Raw genomic sequence first — 23,868 nt, forward strand, 5'->3', positions numbered from 1 at the left:
ATTTTAATTATTAGGGATTATTTTCTATTTTCCTATCTTTGATTTTCTAATGTCATTTTATTTTCTCAAGTAATTTTAAAACTTGAAACTTATATGAATAAATACTCTACTTGCTCTTAGAAAGATTTCTACTTTTGAATGTGCAGTTTACACACACACACACACACACACACACAGTCCTCAGGTTATAACACAGTTCCGTTCCTACAACAGGGATGTAACCTGAATTTTGGTGTAAGTTGAAAAACACCCTGGCCTAAGTCACTTACCTATCCTAACACAGTTGTAAAATCATAATCTAGAACATAAAAATACAACTAAGCCACAGAAAAAGGAAAAGGACATAAATATACTGTACTATTCTGTAGTAACAGAAAAAATGACAAAAAATGAGTGACACCAACTCCCTCACTCATAAATGCCGTTACTACGTATCCATCTGCCGTGGGCAACCAAAGTAGTTCAGTTCACCCACGTATTCCGTAAGTACAACACTAACAGCATAAGCCAAAACGCTCATGTCTCAATTTTTTTAGTTTATATGGGAGTGAGCACTTGAAACGTCATAAGTGAAGACTGTTGTAACCCAAGGATTCTGTGTGTGTCTGTGTGTGTGTAAAGTATGATTTGCCCTGGCCAGATGCTCAGTGGTTAGAGCAGTGGTCCCCAACCCCCGGGCCACAGACTGGTTCGGGTCCGTGGGCCATTTGGTACTGGTCTGCAGAGAAAGAATAAATAACTTACATTATTTCCGTTTTATTTGTATTTAAGTCTGAACAATGTTTTATTTTTTAAAAATGACCAGATTCCCTCTGTTTTAAAAATGACCAGATTCCCTCTGTTACATCCGTCTAAGACTCACTCTTGATGCTTGTCTTGGTCACGTGATACATTTATCCGTCCCACCCTAAAGGCCGGTCCATGAAAATATTTTCTGACATTAAACCGGTCCGTGGCCCAAAAAAGGTTGGGGACCACTGGGTTAGAGCATCATCTGAAGCACAGACATTGCTGATTTGATCCCTGATCAGGGTACATAGAGGGGCTGATCCATGCTCCCGTCTTTCTCCCTCTCTACATTCCTTTCTCGCTCTCAAATCAATACAATAAACATTTTATGTGTGTTTAAACACACACACATACACATATATATATGATTTGACTACCATTTTAAAATGTATGACTTTTGTTTCCTTTAACAAATTCCAACTTCATTTTTGAAAATGTCTTTCAGAGGCTTTTGATAATGAATATGGACTTGCATACAATAGTCTGTCTTCAGAAATTCTTGAAAAGTTGCAGAAAATTGATGTTCCACCAAGTGTCAGTGTGGAATGGTGCAGGAAGTGTTTTGGAGCACCTCTCATTTAAACGAGGTTCACTAGATTTCTGACACACAAAGCTGGGGGAATAGATTGGAAATATTCAAGGTTTGTTCCAAATGCTAAGAATTGGTGAAAACTGAAATGAAGTACTCTTGGGACAATGTATCTATAATGAAATGTAATTTACAGTGAATTATCTCACAATGAAAAATTGCCATTAAAATGCCCCAGGGTATATTGATGTTGAAAATTTGAACTTCTGAATGGTTTATATGCCTTTGCTGAAAACATGATTTCTCAATATTTGTAGTTTGATAATGAGAAACCATATTCATCCTTGGCAATTTTATATTTAAAGCTATTGGGTTTGGGGAGTGGCAAATTAATATAAACTTGCCTAGCCCCAATACAAATGAAATAATCTGCTAGAAGAGCAACTCCTTATGTGTATATATGTGTGGCTGTGTAGGTGTGTATATACAGCCATATGATATTTATTAAAATTCCTAGATTGCGTGTTGAAGTTTTCTGAAAGGGGTCTATTAAATGACTACTACTAAATTCATCTGTAGTCATTAATCTTAAAGTAACCTGAAAGTCTGATGACAACTGCCTTGCCTCTGACTTTAAATTTAATATATATCTTCACCCTTCATGTTTTGTATCTTAATAGATTGTATATGAATATCCAGTTACTTTCGTCTTCTTCCCAATACCATGTGCAACAGCTTTATGCAACAGCTTTAAAATTGGAATGAGCCAGTCAGTTTAAATGAAATTAAATTGGCTTCCTACTTCAAAAAATTGAAACATGCTTAAAATGCTTGTATATATTCTTTGGGCCTGAAATTGTTCAGGCACAGTAAATGGTTGTTGTCACTTTTAAAAACCTGTGGGATAAACTTGCACTGCAGTTTTACTCTTGTATAATATATAGATTTTTACGCTTATTTGTGCATTTGTAAATAGTGTTTTTTAGGATGAATCAATTAAGTCTTAATCCTTTAAAGCTATTGAGCTTGTTGCCAGTAGGTTTAAGGAAATCATGGCCTCACATACCTGACAATTGTCTTTTGTTAAAAACACCCCTTAGGAACAAATTGCCTTAACTCTCTGCATGGTTTAAAAAGCCAGTGGTTGTGTGTGCACTTTTATAGTAATTATACATGACTAAATCAATGGATACAAAAAAACCACAATTATCTACCAGTAGTTAACAGCACAGATTTCTCTTCTACCTGGTGTTATCTTTGAGTTACTGTAGCAGTCTTTCAACATTTCAGGGTAAATATGACTTATGCAGAATTCTAGTTCCAATTTTTTGTGAAAGTACTAAGTGAAAGAACTTGTCAGAAATTATATAAAATTCTCATTACTGTAAAAGTAGATCTTTTGCACCTCAGAGTATATATTTTTGCAACTTAAGACATGGTACTAGTTTTCATAGCTAACACTTTTTGGCCCCAACAAAAGTTGTAGAACCTTCACATATAAAGATTGAGGTTGAATAAAGGGAAAAATTATTTGCTGTGCTTGTCTGTTACATTTTTAATCCTTCAGAAATGTATAGTTTGAACCTTTGTGAGCTTTAGAATTCAAAGTCTGTTTTTCTATTTTTCTTGAGCCTTAAAATTATATCCCACTAAAAACGATTAATCTGTATTGAAGGTCTCCTTACACATTTAAGAATGTTTGACTATTGTATCTAATTATAAATTTTCTGATAACTTTTTATAACATTCTAAGTAACAGCCATTTATATACTGGAAACCTGAGCCTGCTGCAGTCATTTAGAAAGAGGCTAACCTGTGTTCAAATTGCTTAAAGGCCTTCTTTAGCACCTACCACAGAAAGGGTACCACTAGTAACTTACAGCAAAAATTCAGATCTTAACTCATTTGAATCACTACCTACAGAACATAGAACTGTCTAGAATGACTTACAGCACTGTATGAAACATATCTTGGTAATTTTTGAAAGCAGTCTTTCAAATTAGTTTAGTCTAAAACTTTTAGTCAAAAATTGTTTTTGGACTTGATAGTCTAATTTAACTTTAGGTAAGTCAAGCATAAGTCTCCCATTAACTTTGGTACGTAATATTAATATATTGAAGAACATTTTTGTAATTTTAGTAACTGTTGAAATATTTTCTAACATCCTTTTACAAGTTCTCAATCTTAAATCTGCCAGAATTCGTGAGCCAGAATAGTCCAGGCAAGCCACATCTGTGTACTTTAGGGAATGCTGTCAAAATCAGAAAGCAATTTTGTGTATTAGGCACAACGTATATACTAATTAATACAGAATTCTGGGCTATACAAGACTTGCCTTTTTGTTTTGGTTATCTTTAAAAATACTACATTTCCCCTTTTGCTTTTAAAGATCAACTTTGGTTTACATTGTCAGTTGCCAATTAAGACTTCATGTCATTTAACTAATAGCATATATTAAAAGCAATTGGGATCTCCTACTGTTGTGTAAGAATCTTGATTCTCACATTATGGTCAAAGGATTGGCATTACTGGCCTCACATGGGAACTTAATCTATGTTAAAACTATTTGAAGCCTGTCCAGGCAATGGCACAGTGGATAGTGTCGGACTGGGATGCAGAGGACCCAGGTTCGAGACCCCGAGGTTGCCAGATTGAGCATGGGCTCAACTAGTTTGAGCCAAAGCCTACCAGCTTGAACCCAAGGTCGCTGGGTCCAACAAGGAGTTACTGGGTCTGCTGAAGGCCTGCGGTCAAGGCACATATGAGAAACCAACCAATGAACAACTAAGGTGTTGCAACACACAATGAAAAACTAATGATTGATGCTTCTCATCTCTCCATTCCTGTCTATCCCTCTTGTCTGTCTCTGTAAAAAATAAAAAAAAATTTACATATATATATAAAAAAAACTATTTGAAAATTTTTACTCACCTGTGGTTAAACTGTTTCACCAAATAAGGAGGAACCTGTCCTTCACCCTTAAAGCCCATTGTGCCTTTTAAAGATGCTCCTGCTCTATAAAAGGATAGCTGTAACTAATTACCAGAGGTTAGACATGGCACATTAGAAAAAGAACTATTTTCTCTCTGCATCCCTCATTGATGCCAACTGCTTAAACAAGCACATCAACTCCTTTTCAGAGTGTGAAATAGAATAAAGCATGGATAACAATTCACTGGAACTGAAAAGCTTTGTTAATGTGGTCAATTTGCACTGGTTTTAAAAGCTTTGTAAACTGTTTCAAAATGGTATCCATTAACAAGTTATCTTTTTTATTACATATGACAATTGTCCATCATCCTCACAAGGGCACTTTTCATGTATTGTGCATAGGTGTTTAAGAAAAACTGTATTCCTCAAAATAAAGTGTATGAAAATTTAATACACAGTTCTAGTCACTTATTTTCCTGAAATTGTTTCATGCCATATGCTGAGGATCATCTCCTGGGCAACCCACAGACTACAAGAGAAACCCTATCCTAGACTATTTTGTGTTATCATAGTATGGGCCCCATCTCTAAATTTGAAGGATATCATTTTTATCTATAATTAGATTACTATAGACAATCCCCCCTTCTTTGACCCGAGTTTCTCACTTATCTAAATTTCATCATCAATGAAAAGTCAATAAAAGAGTTTGATATTTGTTGTTCTTTATTTTTCACTGTTAGAAAAATCTCATTTTTGACTGGACTCAGACTTAGAAGTAGAAGCTCTCAGAGAGGACAGCCTACGTCTCTTGGCAATCTGTTCCTGGCGTTTTTCTTTGGCCTCCTAAACAAAACAGAAAAGCAGTCATTCAAAACTTGTCTTCATTAAAAAGGCAAACCCAAAAGTGAGGCCTGACTCCTCTGCCTTCTTCACCCAATCATCTTAGACTGACCTTCATTCTCTTAGCCAAAAGTTTAGCATATTCTGCGGCCTCTTCTTTATTTTTCTTAGTACGCTGTTTCTTCAGAGCAATACGCCGACGTTTGTGTTGCAGGACACGTGGAGTAACAAGACGCTGGATTTTGGGTGCTTTGGTCCTAGGTTTCTTACCTAAAAATTCAGATAATAGCTTAATCACCTCTCAATGCTCGTTTGTTAGAATACACATCTACACTTTAAAAACTTTACAGCTACAAACTTGACTTAGTATTATCTCTGAAAACATACTGGTATGAGACCTCTCCCAAATTAAAATATTCTGTAACTTAAAATACCACTGTTAGCATAATCCAAAATGCGCTATTGTCCAAATTAAAGAAAACTGAAGTCCTTCCAAAAAGTGACCAAGCTAACTTGATTTACTAGCTGCCAGTGTTTTCCTAATTAGTACATTTAATCCTCATAAAATAGCTTAGTTAAACCATACCTAGTTTGGATATTAAGCTCAAAATCATATGTAAATTAAGGCTCCTTTCCTTAATGAAGTCCAAATTTCCCTTCCACAACTATACTATCATATCAGGGTATTAAGTATTTTTGTACCTTAAGACACAACAGTATTCTTTTAGCAGTCTGAAAACTAAGGAAAGCATTATCATCCCACCATACTTTGAAGTCCCATTTAGCTTGAATCTATACTTTCCTGCCAATCCAGAGAACCATTAACATTGGAATGTACAACATGTTCTGCATAGAATACTGTTTTTCCTTTGATTTAAATTCAGTATCCTATGGAATACCGATCTGCTTTAGAGTTCAAGTCTCTCCAATTACACCTACAAAAAGTTTAAGTTTCACGAGGCTAATCATTTGTCTCTACTGTATCCTCAACCTTTAAAATAGTACTCAGCACATAGGTGATATCCTAATATGTAGAATGAGTGGCCAATGAATACTATCAGCCAGGTATAGGTTGACCTGAAAACCAAAACCCAATTTTTTTCAGATTTGCCAGGAAAAACCCAACCTGAACTGATATGCTACCCATTTAAATATTTATGCACTTCACTACAGAAATATTAATGTCACAGAGCATTGCATCTACAGACCACGCTAGTGATGGGTTACGTTGCTTAACAATGTACCTTCTTAAAATATTAAACTTCAAAATCCCAAACTATCATGGCCCTAGTGTTCTGAATACAGTACTTTTTTAACTTCTAGTTCTCACACCTCTTACTATTGCTGTCCACATCCCACAGATGAAGAAAATGAGCATCAGAAGTTAAAGCAAGTTCTGCTAATGAAAGCACGTATTTCTTTTATAAACAAAATATTAGAACCTCTGATAGAAAAGAGCAAAAGTATGTAGGACATGAGAGAACATTCAATTACAGTCCTATAATTTTCTGTCATTCATTCAACTCTTAACCCAGAAACTGAACTTAAATGTCTGGTACATGTTATCTTTGGATACAGTTATATATCAAAGACTAACAAAATTTTCAAGAAATACTAGTCTAGATTGAGGGCATTGGAAAAAAAAAAAGGATAAACAAAGATAAAAGACACTGGATGTAACAAGGTTCAATACGAAATGCATTATCTCGACTCAGATATTTTCCTATAAACTCCAGGTAAATTATAGGTAGAGTTTATCTTCTAATGAGCACTCAAAACACTACTGACAGATTACGGAAATCAAGCAAGCCCTAAATTTCATAAACTCCCTTACCTTCTTTGTTTAGGGGCTTTCTCACAACATACTGGCGAACGTCGTCTTCTTTGGAGAGATTGAAAAGTTTGCGAATCCTGCTAGCTCTTTTGGGACCCAGGCGACGAGGCACAGTAGTGTCAGTAAGACCAGGAATATCTTTCTCCCCTATGAAACGTGTACAAAAACGTTTTAATTCAACTTCCTTAGAAAGAACCCTGAGTAACTGTTTACACATTGGTAATAAAACAAAACAAAACCCCACTGGCCAAACGAAATGGCAAAGCATTTGGACAATCAGCTATAAATAACGTCAACAGTAACTGAATTCAAGAACACAAGCCTCACCTTTCTTCACAATGACCAAGTTGAGAACACTGAGATTGGCATCCACAATGCAACCCCGGACAGACTTGCGCTTCCGCTCCCCAGTCCTCCGGGGCCTGTAGCAGGAATGCCCCTTACTCAGCAGCAGGCGGACGCGGCCATGGGTCAGGACGCCCTGCTTCATGGGGAAACCTTGTTTGTCATTCCCACCGCTGATCCGCACCACGTAACCCTGCAGGAGAACACAAGGACACGTTACGTTCTCAATTCTAAGTGCAGCCCATTAAGTACTTTTCGAAACTTAATAAACTTCCCTGGTCACTCAGTTTTGCCTACATTTACAATTTGCCAAGTTCAATAAGCAAATTCCTTTCAATCAAGCCTTACTGCTCACCTGTTTTACCTGAGGTGGTGGCAAACCAGAAACAGCCCTTCCTGGCACTTTTAAATACACCCTTGGGGACCATTAGCTTGCAGCGCAATTTCGTAATTATGTTTTCTCGTTTGCTCTATAAACCCCTTCCAAAAAGTAAAGTGACAGCTCTAACTTTCCAAGATGATGTCTGGAAGTAAATAACCCAAGGCCTGCGTTACTACCGCTCTCAAATACTCTAGATGCAACAATTCAATTCCGTTTCCCGCTCTTACCTTCCACTCTTCACCCAGAGCATCAGCAGCAACTTCTGTGGCCATACGCTTCTCATAAAATGTTCTAAGTTTGCGTTCATCGTCCACTTCGATGACTTTCTGGCAGCCAGTGGCTGGGAAAGAGATGTTCAGCTAAAGGATTGGGAAAGGGAGGAGGGGAGAGCTTTATTATTAGCAGAGAACCACCCACTAAGGTTTATTTCACTGCTAAAACCCACGCCATTCCCACACAATCAACAGAGGACTTGATACCGACCTTATTCACAACAAAACGCAAGAAGCACCGCGCTAAAAAACAGGACAGCTTTTACCAAGCCCTGAGGAATGGCTGCAAGGGCGAGCGGTTTTCCGCAGTCGTTCACCCTCACGGAGTAAGAAGCCCAACCAAAGACAGGTCCGTATCTGTCCCGGTAGGCCCAAGGACGTCGCCACCATTATGTTCCCAGGCAAACGCAGCCCCAGCGGCAATCGCTCGCCATCCGCTCTCCCAGAGAGCTCCAGCCCCGTAAGAGTGACCTTTCTCTTACACCAGACCCTTCTCTACCTACAACCAAGCTTTTGAAGAGTCGCGATCGAGGCAATGCCGTGTTCTGGGGACCGATAAACGTTCACCAACCCTAACCCCAAACCCGCCCTCTCTTCCTACCTTCATGCTGAAGCACAAGCCGCCTTGGAGGCGCCACGAAAAAGAGGCCCGACTTCCGCTTAGCCTATATCACATAGTCACTTCCAGTTCTCGCGAGACGGACAAAACACTGGGATGGCGGAAGTGACTGTAGTAGTCGTCACTTCCGGGGTGGGACTAATACTCAGTAGGGAAATTGACTTGGGAGTTCTAGTCACACATGTGCCCGAGTTTTATCCTGGTTGCTAGTTTAGTTCTGATGGTTAGACCCCTGCCTCACCTTTCCCCGTTACCCTTGGCTAGTGCGGAGCCCTAGCTCTGTCTCGGACAGTCTGCATCTGATGCTGCCAAAGAAGGAGGGCGGGACCGCAGTTCAGCTCTCTGGTTCTTCTGTACCTCGGACTCCGTGGGAAGATTTACGGTTTGAGAATGTGTCTTGTTCCGGTCCGGTGGTTCACAGCAAGACACCCGACAGCCTTGATTGTTTTTCTTTTAAATACGTGATCATTTGCTTGTCCTCCAACAGCTCTGTAATCGTTGTTCTATCACAAAATGACATTTTCCGTCACCCTGTCGCGCTAGCCAATCACAATTAGCCAAAGTCCAGGCCATCATCGGTACCTCTTCGTCTCCTTGCTTTATGTCTTGCCTCTGCGATTTTTTTTTTAAAGCCCGCAAAATTATATGACTCATTTGCTGGGAATGCACCATATATTTTTCAATGAAGTCAAAAACTTTTCAAACTCCTATTCTGGCGTTACAACCTCTCCACAGTCCCAAACTCACTTATTGCCATTGGTTAACAACACCATGCAGAGCTTTCACATAAGAGGTCCCTAAAGAGAACCCTTTCCTGACCACACTGTCTCAAATAGTATACCTCTCATTTCCTTAATAGAACTTAGTCATTATACGTAAATGAGTTATGGTCTATCTCGTCTACTAGATGAAAAGTTAAGGAAGGATTCATGTCTCAGTTTTACCATGGTATGCATACCAGGAGGCAGCAAAATGCATGGCACATAAGTGCTCAGTAAGTATTTTTAGAGAGTATAAACCTAGCTCTGGTGAATATTAGTTTATTATAGTGTGTTATAGTGCCAGCCATCAGAGGGAGAATAAGTGATTACAATAATTCTTGAATCATTAATGGTGCAGCTCTTTATAGTATAGAAAGATATGAGAAAGGTACAGTGCATTTGATAGTACTCCTGAACATTCCTGGGAGAAGGGGAATGAGAACCCAGGTGATCTAACTCTGAAGCCCACATTGAAGGTGTACCCAAAGGAAGGAATATTTATTGTCTCTTACATGTTTTTCTTCAGGAAAACTCATGCATTTCAAGTTAACAAAATTTTTACTTTTCAAGATTATTGTATCCCATTTTTCACTGTGTTATCACAAAGTTTTGCATTTAGGCCTGCTTCACATTCAAAGTTGAAAAATTCTAAATCCTGTTCATCTGATGTAAATATATAAAGTGCTGGTGAAATGACACACTTAAAATCTCGGTATAATTTTTTGTTGAGGTAAAATTGACATAAAAATAATTTTTTTTTTCCTTTACAGAGACAGAGAGAGGGATAGACAGGGACAGACAGGAACGGAGAGATGAGAAGCATCAATCATTAGTTTTTCGTTGTGTGTTGCCACTTCCTAGTCGTTCATTGATTGCTTTCTCATATGTGCCTTGGCCGCGGGCCTTCAGCAGACCGAGTAACCCCTTGCTTGAGCCAGCGACCTTGGGCTCAAGCTGGTGAGCTTTTTGCTCAAACCAGATGAGCCCGCGCTCAAGCTGGTGACCTCAGGGTTTCGAACCTTGGTCTTCTGCATCCCAGTCCGACGCTCTATCCACTGCGCCACCGCCTGGTCAGGCATAAAAATAATTTTTAATTGAACAATTCAGTGGAATGCATTTAGTATATTCACAATGTGTGTGATCACCACCTCTATATAGTTCCAAACATTTTCATCATCCCCAAAGGAAACCCTGCACCATTAAACAGTTGCTTCCCATTTCTGTCTTTCATCAACTACTGGCAACCACAATCTGTGTTCTGTCTTTATGATTTACTTATTCTGTATACAGGTATTTCTTTTAAATGGAGTTATTCAATATGTGATCTTTATGTGTGGCTTCCAATGTGTTTGAAGTTCATCCATGTTGTAGCATGTATCAATACTTCATTCTTTTTATGACAATAAAATTCACTACATATGGATCACAATTTTTAATCCATTTATCTATAATGGATTTTTGGGCTGTTTCCAACCTTTGGCTATTGTGAATAGTTCTGGTATGTCTGAGTACCTGTTTTCAATTCTTTGAAGTATATACCTAGGAGTGGAGTCACTGAGTCATTTGGTAATTCTGTGTTTAACTCCTGGAGGAACTATTTTCACAGTAGCTGAACTACATTACATTTCCACCAGCAATGAATAATTTTTTAAATTTCTCCACATTCTACCCAACAGTTGTTAGTTTATTCTTTCTTTTTTAAAAAAAAAATATAGCCATCCTTGTGAATGCGAAGTGGTACCTGACTGTGGTTTTGATTTTTATTTTCCTAATGATGTTGAGCATCTTTTAAAGTACTTGTTGACCATTTGTCTTCTTTGGAGAAATGTCTATTCAAGTCCTTTGTACATTTCTTTTAGTTCTGTTTATTTTTATTGAAGTAGTGGTAGTGAGTTCACGTGAGGCAAACAGTAAAGTTCAGGACTATTACCCAGGTTTCTTTATTTATGCTTTTTTTTTTCGTGATGGTTAAAAACACATTTGCCATCTTAACCATTTTTAAGTATACAATTCAATGGTATTAAGCATATTCACACTGTGGTGAAACAGATCTTCAGAACTTTTTTATTTTGCAAAACTAGACCTCTATACCCATTAAACAACAACTTCCTTCTCCCTGACCTCCCAGACTCCAGTAACCACCATGCTTTCTCTTTCTATGAATTTTACTACTTTAAATACTACCTAGCTTGACCAGGCAGTGGTGCAGTGGATAAAGCATCCATCCAACTGGGATGCAGAGGACTGAGGTGTGAAACCCCGAGGTCACTGGCTTGAGTGTGGGCTCACCAGCTTGAGCATGGGGTCACCAGCTTGAGCGTGGGATCATAGACATGGTTGCTGGCTTGAATCCCAAGTTTTCTGGCTTGAGCCCAACGTTTCTGGCTTAACCAAGGGGAGTCCCAGTCAAGGAACATATGAGAAAATAATCGATGAACTAAGGTGCTGCAATGAAGAACTGATGCTACTCATCTCTCTCCCTTTCTGTCTTTCTGTCTCTCTCTCCCTCTTGGGAGCACGTGTGTGTGCACACGCTAAAAATAAAATAAAATAATAAAATAAAATAAGTAAAATAAAAAAAATAAAATAATAAAATAAAAAATACTGGCAGTGTGGGGAGGGGAAAAAAAAAAAATACTGCCTGTAAGTGAAATCATACAGTAGTTGTTTTTTTGATTGGCTTATTTCTCTTAACATAATGTCCTCAAGATTCATCCATGTTGTAGTGTTTGACAGGATTTCCTTCCTTTGCCAGGGTGAATAATATGTCATTATTGTATCTATATACCACATTTTATTTATTCATCTATTGTTGAACTTTGTGTTGCTTCCAACGCTCAGCTATTGTGACTAATGCTGCTGTGTTCATAGGTGTACATATATCTCTTCAAGACCTTACTTTCAGTTCTTTTGGCAGTATACCCAGAAGCAGGAGTGCTGGATCACATGGTAGTTCTATTTTTAATTTTTTTGAGGAACCTTCGTACTGTTTTTCCATAGTAGTTGCACCATTTTATAATCTCACCACAGTGCACAAGGGCTCTTTGCCCATTTTAAAAGTGTTTATTATTATTATTATTTATTGATGTTTACAGAGAGGAGAGAGAGAGAGAGAGGAGAAGTGGGAAGCATCAACTGTTACTACAGTAGTAGTTGCTTCCTGTATGTGCCTTGATCGGCAAGCCCAGAGTTTCAAACCAGTGACCTCAGCATTCCAGGTTAATATTTTTTACACTACACCACCACCACAGGCCAGGTGTCTTTGCCCATTTTTGAATTGGCTTGTCTTGTTGAGCTGTAAGAGTTCTTTAAATCATATATTCTAAATACTTCACCCTTATTAAATAAATGAGGTGCAAATATTTTCTCTCATTCTGTAGGTGTTTTTACTTCCTTGGTGATTACCTTTGATAAACAATCATTTTAAATTTTGATGAAGTAAGGTGACCAATCATCCTCCTTTAGGGAGGAGAGTCCTTTTGTAAGATCCGTCCTCCCTCAAAAAGTGTCCTCCTACATGTCTTCCTTTTTGATATTGGAAGACTAATCTGTAAATGTCCATATTCGATCAATGCAGAGTCAATCCATTGCGTGTGATGTGACATATTTGTAATTGACATGACAATTTGTCAATGATCAGTACAGTGCTGCGAGACACGATTATGAGATACATGCGCTCTGCATAGGAGACCTTGAGAGAGCACGCGATATACCGAGCATGCAAATGGCTTTGTGTACTTCTTACTGAAACACGACATGGCACATATGACATTGTAGACTCACAATTATTTCTTTCTCAGTGAATATTCAATCATATACAGGTAAGCACTATTCACATTTTATTAATTCATTATCTATTTAACAATTTCCAAATACGTATAATTTTATTTACAAACATTTTCCCAAAACTCGAGTTTTAAAGTGGAAATCTAACCTCAAACCATATCTATTAATAATGCATTCTGATTAAATAGTTGCACAAAACAGACGGTTTTAAATTAGAAAATGATAAATACACCCAAATATCACTTCAAATTAGTGCTTTTGTTTAATATTTAGTTTTACCAAATGAGTACTTTTTTCTTACAATTATTAAAAATTAATAATTATGTAAGCATAATTACAATATAAAATATTACAAATGTTTTTATTATGCATATATCATATAGTGTATTATGGTTGCAATGAATAAAATGTTTCTTTTATTTATGATATTGTTTTTTTCAATTTATTTTTGTTCTCCTTTTCATTGTAAAAAAGTTGATCACCTTAGCCTGACTAGGCAGTGGCGCAGTGGATAGAGCGTTAGACTGGGATGCAGAGGACCCAGGTTTGAGACCCGAGGTCACCAGCTTGAGCGCGGGCTCATCTGGTTTGAGCAAAAGCCCACCAGCTTGAACCCCAAGGTTGCTGGCTCCAGCAAGGGGTTACTTGGTCTGCTGAAGGCCCGCGGTCAAGGCACATATGAGAAAGCAATCAATGAACAACTAGGGTGTTGTAATGTGCAATGAAAAACTAATGATTGATGCTTCTCATCTCTTTCTGTCCCTGTCTATCCCTCTCTCTGACTCACTCTCTGTCTTTGTAAAAAATAAATAAATAAATAAAATTAAAAAAAAAAAGTTGATCACCTTAGATGAGGTCAATTATTTTTTCTATAGTTGATTATGCTTTTGATGTCGTATCTGAGACAAATCTATTGCCAAATCCAAAGTCGTGATGATTTACCTGTATGTTTTCTTCCAAGAATTTTATGGTTTCAGTTCAAAATGGTTGTTGATCTGGGGGGGGGGGGTAAACAAAATATGGTGTATAGAGATGTGTTGTAGAATTGGGCACCTGAAACCTATATAATTATGTTAACCACTGTCACCCCAATAAATTCAATTTAAAAATGGTTGTTGACCCATTTTGAGTTAAGTTGTTAATATGGTGTGAGGTAAAGAGTCTAACTTCATTCTTTTGCAGGTGTATACTCAGCTGTCCTACCACCACTTGCTAAAGAAGCTATTTTTTTCCCTCATTAATAAATTTTGTCATCCTTTTAGAAAATTGGCCATACATGTATGAGTTTACTTGCTGTCAATTCTATTCCATTTGTCTATATTTATCCTTATGTCAGTACCACACTGTTTTTATTTTTAACTTTGAAGTAAGTTTAAAAGTAAGTGTGAAGGCTTAACTTTGTTCTTTTTCAAGATTGTTTTAATTCTTTGAGATTCCTTGAAATTCTATATGAATTTTATGACCATTTATGCAAATTGTGCTCTTGGAAGTTTGATAAGGATTACATTTAATCTGTAGATCAATTTGGGAAGCATTGCCAACTATATATATAATATTAAATTTTCCAATTCATGAACATAGGATGTATTTTATGTATTCTATGTATTTTATGTATTCTATGTATTTAGGTCTGAATTTATTTCAGCAATGTTTTATGGTTTTCAGTGTGCAAGTCTTTAAGCTCCTTGACTAATTTTATTATTTGGATTACTTTCTTTTTTTGAAATTTATTATTATTATTAAAAAAGGTTTTTTTAAGACTTTATTTATTTTAGAGAAGGGAGAGAGAGAGAGAGAACAAGAAGGGAGAGGAGCAGGAAGCAGCAACTCCCATATGTGCCTTGACTGGGCAAGCCCAGGATTTTGAACCAGCAACCTCAGCATTCCAGGTCAATGCTTTCTTTGGATTATTTTCTTAATTTACTTTTTATTATTATTATTATTATTTACAGAGACAGTGAGAAGGATAGACAGGGACAGACAGACAGGAACAGAGAGATGAGAAGCATCAATCATTAGTTTTTCGTTGCATATTGCGGCACTTTAGTTGTTCATTGATTGCTTTCTCATATGTGCCTTGACGGTGGGGCTACAGCGACCAAGTAACCCCTTGCTCGAGCCAGCAACCTTGGGTCCAAGCTGGTGAGCTTTTGCTCAAACCAGATGAGCCCATGCTAAAGTTAGCAACCTCAGGGTCTCAAACCTGGGTCTTCTGCATCCCAGTCCGACTCTCTATCCACTGCGCCACCGCCTGGTCAGGCTTAATTTACTTTTTATATTGTCATGACTGCTATATAGAAACACAGCATATTTTATTGTGTTCATCTTATTTCCTAAATTCCCTGAATTTAGTTATTAGCTCTGATAGCATTCTTATGGGTTCTTTGGGATTGTCCATATGTGTGATTATGCCATCTGTGAATAGAGGTAGTTCTGCTTCTTTGTTTCCAATTTGAGTACTTTCTATTCATTTTTCTTGACTAATTGCTCTGGCAAGGTCTTTCAGTAAAATGTCAACTAGCAGTGTTGAAAGCAGGTATCCTAGGTATGCAATCTTGGTTGTAAGTTTTAGAATTACCTGAAAACTTTTGAAGAATGGAAGTAATAGTTAGGATTTCAGCTCCATTTTCTATTTGGTCTCATCACTCTCTATATGCCTGCTTTTCTTTCAGAGTTTCCCATCTAAGTGATGGCACCTGTGACAAGACAAATCTAGGTGTCATTTCTGACTCAGCAATTCCTACTAGTTACAAAGTTGTATCTACAGTGTGTCCGTAAAGTCATGGAGCACTTTTGAGTGGTCACAGGAAAGCAACAAAAGATGACAGAAATGTGAAAGCTGCACCAAATAAAAGGAAAACCCTCCCAGCTTCTGTAGGACAGTGTGGCAGCATGTGCGCATGCGCAGATGATGACATAACACCGTGTATACAGCGGAGCAGCCCACGGCCATGCCAGTCAAGATGGTACAGAGGAAAGTTCAGTGTGTTCTGTGGCTCGCTAAATTCGAATCTGTGACCAAAGTGCAACGTGAATATCGGCGTGTTTATAACGAAGTGCCACCACATAGGAATAACATTACTCAGTGGGATAAGCAGTTGAAGGAAACTGGCAGTTTGGTGGAGAAACCCCGTTCTGGTAGGCCATCAGTCAGTGACGAGTCTGTAGAGGCTATCTGGGATAGCTACTTAAGGATCCCTAAAAAATCTGTGCATGAACTCATATTGAACTGCACTGAATAGGTATGAAACTGGGACAGTTTTCCTTTTATTTGATGCAGATTCCACATTTCTATCGTCTTTTGTTGCTTTTCTGTGACCGGTCAAAAGTGCACCATGACTTTACGGACACACTGTATTACACATGCACACACATTTTTTCTGAGCCACATAAAAGTAAATTTCAAATATCATGATATGTCACCTCTGAATATTTCAGAGTGCATCTCCTAAGAATAAGGTACTCTGCCCCATACCCTCAATATCATAATCACACCTAAAACTTAATTTTATTTAGGTACCATATATAAATTTTACCAATCACCCCAATATCTTCTTTAGCTTTCCCTTCCCCATCCTCACACTGTCCAGGAACTAAAGTTCACAACTGAATATGATTATTTACTCTCTTTAGAGTCTATTAGTTGAGAGCAATTTCTCCCAGCACCACCACCTTTATTTTCTTTACTTCTTATGACATTAATTTAAAGATTCCAAGTCAGTTGTCTTGGAGAATAACCCACATTCTGGAGATGTCTGATGGTTTCCTCAGATTTAGATTAAAAATATCTTTAAACTACCTTTTTATCCTTTTGACATAAATACATTAGTCTTTGAGACATTTATTTCTTATTGTCACAGATATCCTAGATTCACTTGTTCTTAGATTGCCACAGATTCTGAATCAACTAGTTTTCTCAGGAACTCTATTTCCATTGAGTAGGGCATGGTATTTGGAAACCAAGATCTGGGTGTTAGATGTGCTCATTGTTTCTGGGTGTCATTGCTACTAGGCCATTTTATTGGACAAGCTAATATGTATAAATATATATTTTAAATTAGAACATATTGATATTCCAATTCAAATCTAACTTCATAAGATCCTTTTATATTTTTTTACATTTTCATGTTTCATAGTGAAAACCCTGATTATCAAAGACATCAGTGGATTTATTTGCTCTATACCCTACAATGTATACAAAATAATTTCAAGATTGTAAGATTAATAGAACTATAATTAGCAAACATAATAAGTAATATTTAAGATCTCTTTGCAGTTCTTTCAGTCCTTAGAGACTATATCCCCCAATGGGAATGTAATCATAATTCTTAAAAGTGACTTAAAATCATTTTTTATCTGATTATATTTCAATTTGATATATATTGTTAGATTAATTAGTTTCTGTTTACAATTGTCTTTTGCTATACAGGGGATTGATTCCAGAACCCACCTCAGATACCAAAATCCACAGGTGCTCAAGTCACTAATATAAAATGGGGTAGTATTTGGATATAATCTACCATATTACCCCATGTATAAGATGCTCCCATGTATGAGATGCACCTTAATTTTGGGGCCTGAAATTTGAAAAAAAAGTATTATATAAAGTTATTGTGTGTGGTTTTTTTTTTCATTTTTCCAAAGCTGGAAACGGGGAGGCAGTCAGACAGACTCCCGCATGCGCCCGACCGGGATCCACCCGGCATGCCCACCAGGGGGCAATGCTTTGCCCCTCTGGGGCCTCGCTCTGTTGTATCCAGAGCCATTCTAGCGCCTGCCTGAGGCAGAGGCCACAGAGCCATCCCCAGAGCCCGGGCCATCTTTGCTCCAATGGAGCCTTGGCTGCGGGAGGGGAAGAGAGAGACAGAGAGGAAGGAGAGGGGGAGGGGTGGAGAAGCAAATGGGCACCTCTCCTGTGTGCCCTGGCCAGGAATTGAACCTGGGACTCCTGCATGCCAGGCCGATGCTCTACCGCTGAGCCAACCGGCCAGGGCCTACATAAAGTTATTGAACTCAAGTTTTATTCATCATAAAATTCATACAAATCCTCATTACTGTCAAAACTCCCATCAATTAGCCTGTCCTCATCTGTGTCTGATGACAAATCACTGTCTTCATATATTGCCTTGTCCTCAGTTCCATCTATGGCATTTGAAATGCCACACTTCTTAAATGACTTGACAACCACTGTATAAGATGCATCCAGTTTTTAGACCCCAAAATTTTTGAAAAAGTGTGCATCTATACATGGGGAAACATGGTATATACATCCTTCCACATATAGCCATACCTCATTTTATAGATCTTCACAGATTCGGTTTTTACAACTGGTTTGTTGCTACAAACCTTCAGCATCCAGCAAGTTTATTGGGCCATTTTTTCCAACAGCATTTCTTCACTTTGTGTCTGTCACATATCGACAATTATCACAATATTTCAAAACTTTTCATATTATATTTGTTCTGGTGATCTGTGATCAGTGATTCTTATATTACCATTGTAATTATTTTGGGATGCCACAAACTGTGCCCACATAAGATGGCAAAGTTAATTGATCAATGTGTGTGTCCTGATTGCTCTATAACCAGCCTTTCTCCATCTCTCTCTCTCTACTTGAGCCTCCCTATTCCCTGAGACACAATAATATTAAAATTAGGCCAATTAATAACCCTACAGTGATCTCTAAATGTTCAAGTGAAAGAAAGAGAGCCTGTCTAATCCAAAAGCTAGAAATGATTAAACTTAGTGAGGAAGGGATGTCCAAAGCTGAGATAGGCTGACAGCTAGGCCTCTTGTGCCAGTTAGCCAAGCTGTGACTGCAAAGGAAAAGCTTTTCAGTAAATTAAAAGCCCTACTTCAGTGAACATACAAACAATAAGAAAATGAGACAGTTGTATTGCTGATAAGGAAAGATTCAGTGATCCAAATAGAAGACCAAACAAGCTGCAACAGCTTAAACCAGAGCAAGGCCCAATTTTCTTCAATTCTATGGAGGCTGAGAGAGGTGAGGTAGCTGCAGATAAATTTGAAGCTAGCTGAGGTTGGTTCCTGAGGTTTAAGGAAGAAGCCATCGCCATACCATAAAACTGCAAGGTGAAGCAGCAGGTGCTGACGTAGAAGTTGTAGCATGTTATCCAGAAGTTCTAGCAAAGATCTTCAAGGAACATGGCTATGCTAAACAACAGATTTTCAGTGTAGACAAAACAGCCTTATATTGGAGGAAGATGCCATGTAGGACTTTCATACCTACGGAGAAGAAGTCAGTGCCTATCTTTAAGGGTTCAAAGGGCAGGCTGACTCTTATGAGAGGCTGATGCAGCTGGTGAATTTAAGTTGAAGCTAATGCCCGTTTACCATTCTGAAAATCCTAAGGCTCTTAAGAACTATGCTAAATCTACTCTGCCTGTGCTCTATAAATGGAACAACAAAGCCTGGATGACAATACATCTAATACATCGTGGTTTACTGAATATTTTAAACCCACTGTTGAGACTTACTGCTCAGAGCAGCGGTCCCCAAACTATGGCCCGACCTGCGGGCTGCATGCGGCCCCCTGAGGCCATTTATCCGGCCCCCACCGCATTTCTGGAAGGGGCACCTCTTTCATTGGTGGTCAGTGAGAGAAGCACAGGATGCGGATGATCCTAGAGTACTGTATGTGGCGGCACCACAAAGCACAGTGTCGCTCACGTACAGTACTACTTCCAGTGACGCAGGACACACGCGTCACGGCTCCGGAAGTGCGTCATATCACTTGTTAGGGCTAGCAGTGACAAATAGGGAAGCGGATATTGACCATCTCATTAGCCAAAAGCACGCCCATAGTTCCCATTGAAATACTGGTCAGTTTGTTGATTTAAATTTACTTGTTCTGGCCCTGGCCGGTTGGCTCAGCAGTAGAGCATTGGCCTGGTGTGCGGGGGACCCGGGTTCGATTTCCGGCCAGGGCAGATAGGAGAAGCGCCCATTTGCTTCTCCACCTCCCCCCTCCTACCTCTCTGTCTCTCTCTTCCCCTCCCGCAGCTGAGGCTCCACTGGAGCAAAAATGGCCCGGGCGCTGCAGATGGCTCCTTGGCCTCTGCCCCAGGCGCTAGAGTGGCTCTGGTCGCGGCAGAGCGACGCCCCGGAGGGGCAGAGCATCGCCCCCTGGTGGGCAGAGCGTCGCCCCTGGTGAGCGTGCCGGGTGGATCCCGGTCGGGCGCATGCGGGAGTCTGTCTGACTGTCTCTCCCCGTTTCCAGCTTCAGAAAAATACAAATAAATAAATAAATAAATAAATAAATTTACTTGTTCTTTATTTTAAATATTGTATTTGTTCCTGTTTTGTTTTTCTACTTTAAAATAAGATATGTGCAGTGTGGATAGGAATTTGTTCATAGTTTTTTTTCTAGTCCAGCCCTCCAACGGTGAGGGACAGTGAACTGGCCCCCTGTGTAAAAAGTTTGGGGACCCCTGGCTCAGAATAAAGATTTCAGAAAATTACTGCCCATTGACAATGCAGCTGGTCACCTAGGAGCCCTGATGGGAGATGTACAATGAAATTAAAGTTATTTCTATTCCTGCTAACACAACATCCATTCTGCAGCCCATGGATGAAGGAGTAATTTAAACTTTTCAATTTTTACTATTTAAGACATGCATTTTATAAGACTATAGCTGCCATAGGTAGTGATTCCTCTGATGTTATCTGGGCAAAATAAACTGAAAACCTTCTGGAAAGGATTCACCTTTCTAGATGCCATTAAGGACATTTGTGATTCATGAGAAGAAATAAAAATATCAATAATAAAAGATGTTTGGAAGAAGTTGATTCTAACCCTCATGGATGGTTTCAGGAGTCCAAGACTTCAGTGGAGGAAGTAATCAAAGATGTGGTGGAAATAGCAAGAGAAGTAGAGGTAGAGTTGAAAGATGGGACTGGATTGCTGCAGTCTCGTGGTAAAACTTTCACAACGAGGAGTTACTGCTTATGGATGAGCAAAGAAAGTGGATTCTTGAGTGAACTCTACTCTTGGTGAAGATGCTGTGAAAACTGATGAAATGACAACAAAAGATTTAGAATATGACATAAACTTACTTGTTAAAGCAGCAACAAGGTTTGAGAAGATTGACTTCCATTTTGAAAGAAGTTCTGCAGGTAGAGCTAATACAATGTAAATATTATGTAAATAGTTGTTATACTATATTTTTAAGGGAATAACTACAGGAAAAAAATCTGTACATGTTCAGTGCAGAATCAACCATCATAGGCCTAAGTATAAGGCACAGGCCAGCAACAACTTAACACATTTTTTCAAATATTTTTCATCTATAATTAGTTGAATTCATGGATGCAGAATTCACAGATACCAAGGACTGATTTTATATTAAGTTTTGTGCCTGACCTATGGTGGCGCAGTGAATAAAGCATTGACCTGTAATGCTGAGGTTGCTGGTTCAAAATCCTGGGCTTACCTGGTCAAGGCACATATGAGAGTTGATGCTTCCTGCTCCTCCCCCCTTCTCACTTTCTCTTTCTTCTCTCTCTAAAAAAGGAATAAGTAAAAATTTTGTTTTCTTTTTAATTCTTTTAATTTATTTTAAAAATTTTACAATATTGACATAGAAGTCAAAATTGTATAAAAGGGATACTCGAAGTAGTAACATCAATGAGATGGCTGGGTTAGGATGACCCTTGCTTATATCCCCTCCACCACCAGCACCAACTTGGCATCCATCCAGGGACAAAAGTGCCTTTGTGGGAACTTTAGGACCCAAGCAGATTGTGAAACCCTTGTGCAGGGTAAGACTGAGGAAGCCATTTTCACAAGGCAGCCTCACATCCAGGCAGCCAATTCACTGACCATGGCTGAGGCTGCAGACCCAGAAAGAGCTCTGTACCCCTGAGGTCTTAGCCGCAGCCCAATATAGCTTTAGTTCTGTCACCAGCACCTTATGCTAGGGCAACCAGGAGGAGGAGTCACTGAGTAATTATTACAGACCTCGGTCCTGGCTGTGGACCCCAAAGTGGCCCGTTAACTAGCTCCAGTCTTTCTGCTGTGAAGCCTTCCAAACTTGGTCAAATGGTAGATTTTGAAATAGCCCTGTAACTGGGTTCCAGCCCATCCTAGGTACTGTCTGCAAACAGTCCTGCTGGCAGAAGGACCCAGCAGGAAGTACTCCTGTCCGCACCCCCAGAGATCCTGAAAGGGCCCTATACTTGGTTCAGGCCCCCTTAGCCATGGTCATGAAATAGTCCAGTCCCCTTAGGAACCTGGCAGGAGACCCACAATCCACACCTCCAGAGCCACATCTGCAGACCTCATTGTTACCTGTGAAACCTGAAATAGGCCTGGGCCTTGGTTTCAGCTCTTGTTAGCCAGAGTCCAAATCCAGTCCTGCCCACTCAGGGATGCATCCAATTACCAGGCCCTCCCACAGACTTGGTGGGAACTACATCCACACACCTGGTAATAGGCTTGCTGTCTGAGGACCGTGTGTGAAGCCTGAAGCAAAACCTTGTGCCAGCACCACCCTACTGAACAAGGTACTGAGGGCAGTCCCATACTATGAGGGGCCAGACAGGTTCCGCACTGCCTCAGTCCCTGATAACAAGCTGGTCAGCCATAGACTCCACTGAAAACCCAGCAATATCCTCATTACTGGCTCCAACCTAACAAGACTGTGATTCTGGAGGTGATCTCATCAGCCTGGGAACTAACAGAACCTTGAAGAAATATCTGCACTCCCATGTTCATTGCAGTATTATTCATAAAAGTAAGACATGGAAACAACCTAAGTGTCCAATCAACGTATGAATGCATGAAGAAAATGTGAGGCCCTGGCTGGTTGGCTCTGTGGATAAAGCGTCAGCCTGGCATATGGAGTCCTAGGTTCAATTCCTAGTGAGGGCACACATGAGAAGCTACCATCTGCTTCTCTTCCCCTCCCTCTCCCTCTTCTCTCTTCCCCTCCTGCAGCCAGTGGCTCGATTGGTCCAAGCATCAGCCCCTGGTGCTGAGAATAGCTCAGTTGATTTGAGCATTGGTCCCAGACCAGGGGTTGTCAGGTGGATCCTGGCCAGGGCGCATGTGGGAGTCTATATCTCTTTATCCCCTCCTCTCACTTAAAAACACACACACAAAGAAAGCAAAAAAGAAAATGTGTACAAACACAATGGAACATTAATCCACCATAAAAGGAAGGAAATTCTACCACTTGCCACAGTATGAATGGACCTCAAGGGCATTATGCTAAGTGAAATAAGTCAGACAGACAAATACAAATACTGTATGATCTCACTTATATGTGGAGTCTAAAAAAATATCCGAACTCATAGACACAGATTAGAATAGTGGTTGCCAAGAACAGGGCGTGGAATGGGGAGTGGAGGAAATGGGGAGGTGTTTTGGACACACTGAGTGTGAAGTATCCACGAGATGTACAAGTGGAGACATCCAAAAGGATGCTGGGTATGCAGGCTTGGAGGCTATTTGACACAGTGAAGGAGGGGGGTTTTGAGTGGGGGCCTATATTAATTTGAGAGGGATCCCATAACAAAATGCCAAAAACTGGGTAAACAAAAGAAATTTATTTCCTCACAATTTTTAAAATGATCTTATTTATTGATATTAGAGTGAGGAGAGTGAGAAAGAGAGAGAAATAGAGAGAGAAAGGCATGGAAAGGAGCAGGAATTATCTGATTCTGGAGGTGAATCTGAATCAATCAGAAGCATAGTAGTTGCTTCTATTATGTGCCTTGACCAGGCAAGCCCAGGGTTTCGAATCAGTGACCTCAGCAG

At 39.3% G+C, this 23,868-nt stretch overlaps 2 protein-coding genes across 7 annotated transcripts in view; one reads left to right on the plus strand and one right to left on the minus strand.

Annotated features, from left to right (window-relative positions):
* DENND4C (DENN domain containing 4C) overlaps positions 1-4,700 on the plus strand; it is a 156,553-nt gene extending 151,853 nt beyond the window's left edge. For all 6 annotated transcript variants that reach the window (XM_066257333.1, XM_066257337.1, XM_066257332.1 and 3 more), the window contains one exon: positions 1,235-4,700. In XM_066257333.1, coding sequence (XP_066113430.1) covers positions 1,235-1,371 — 137 coding nt within the window. In that variant the 3' untranslated portion in view covers positions 1,372-4,700. The remainder of the gene's footprint in view (positions 1-1,234) is intronic.
* Positions 4,701-4,954: 254 nt separating this feature from the next.
* Positions 4,955-8,617, minus strand: RPS6 (ribosomal protein S6). Its single transcript, XM_066257338.1, has 6 exons — positions 8,524-8,617; positions 7,878-8,009; positions 7,251-7,461; positions 6,924-7,070; positions 5,202-5,359; positions 4,955-5,092 (listed from the first exon to the last, which is right to left on the minus strand). The coding sequence occupies exons 1-6, from the start codon at positions 8,527-8,529 to the stop codon at positions 4,997-4,999; spliced, it is 750 nt and encodes a 249-aa protein (XP_066113435.1). The 5' UTR covers positions 8,530-8,617; the 3' UTR covers positions 4,955-4,996.
* Positions 8,618-23,868: the final 15,251 nt, after the last annotated feature.

This window comes from Saccopteryx bilineata, chromosome 2, assembly GCF_036850765.1.
Source record: "Saccopteryx bilineata isolate mSacBil1 chromosome 2, mSacBil1_pri_phased_curated, whole genome shotgun sequence".
NCBI lineage: Eukaryota > Metazoa > Chordata > Mammalia > Chiroptera > Emballonuridae > Saccopteryx > Saccopteryx bilineata.

Coding starts and splice junctions, on each gene's coding strand:
- RPS6 (XM_066257338.1), bottom strand. Junction 7,462..7,877: donor CTCTGGGTGAAGAGTGGAAG/GTAAGAGCGGGA, acceptor GTTCTCCTGCAG/GGTTACGTGGTGCGGATCAG. Junction 7,071..7,250: donor CTTGGTCATTGTGAAGAAAG/GTGAGGCTTGTG, acceptor CACGTTTCATAG/GGGAGAAAGATATTCCTGGT.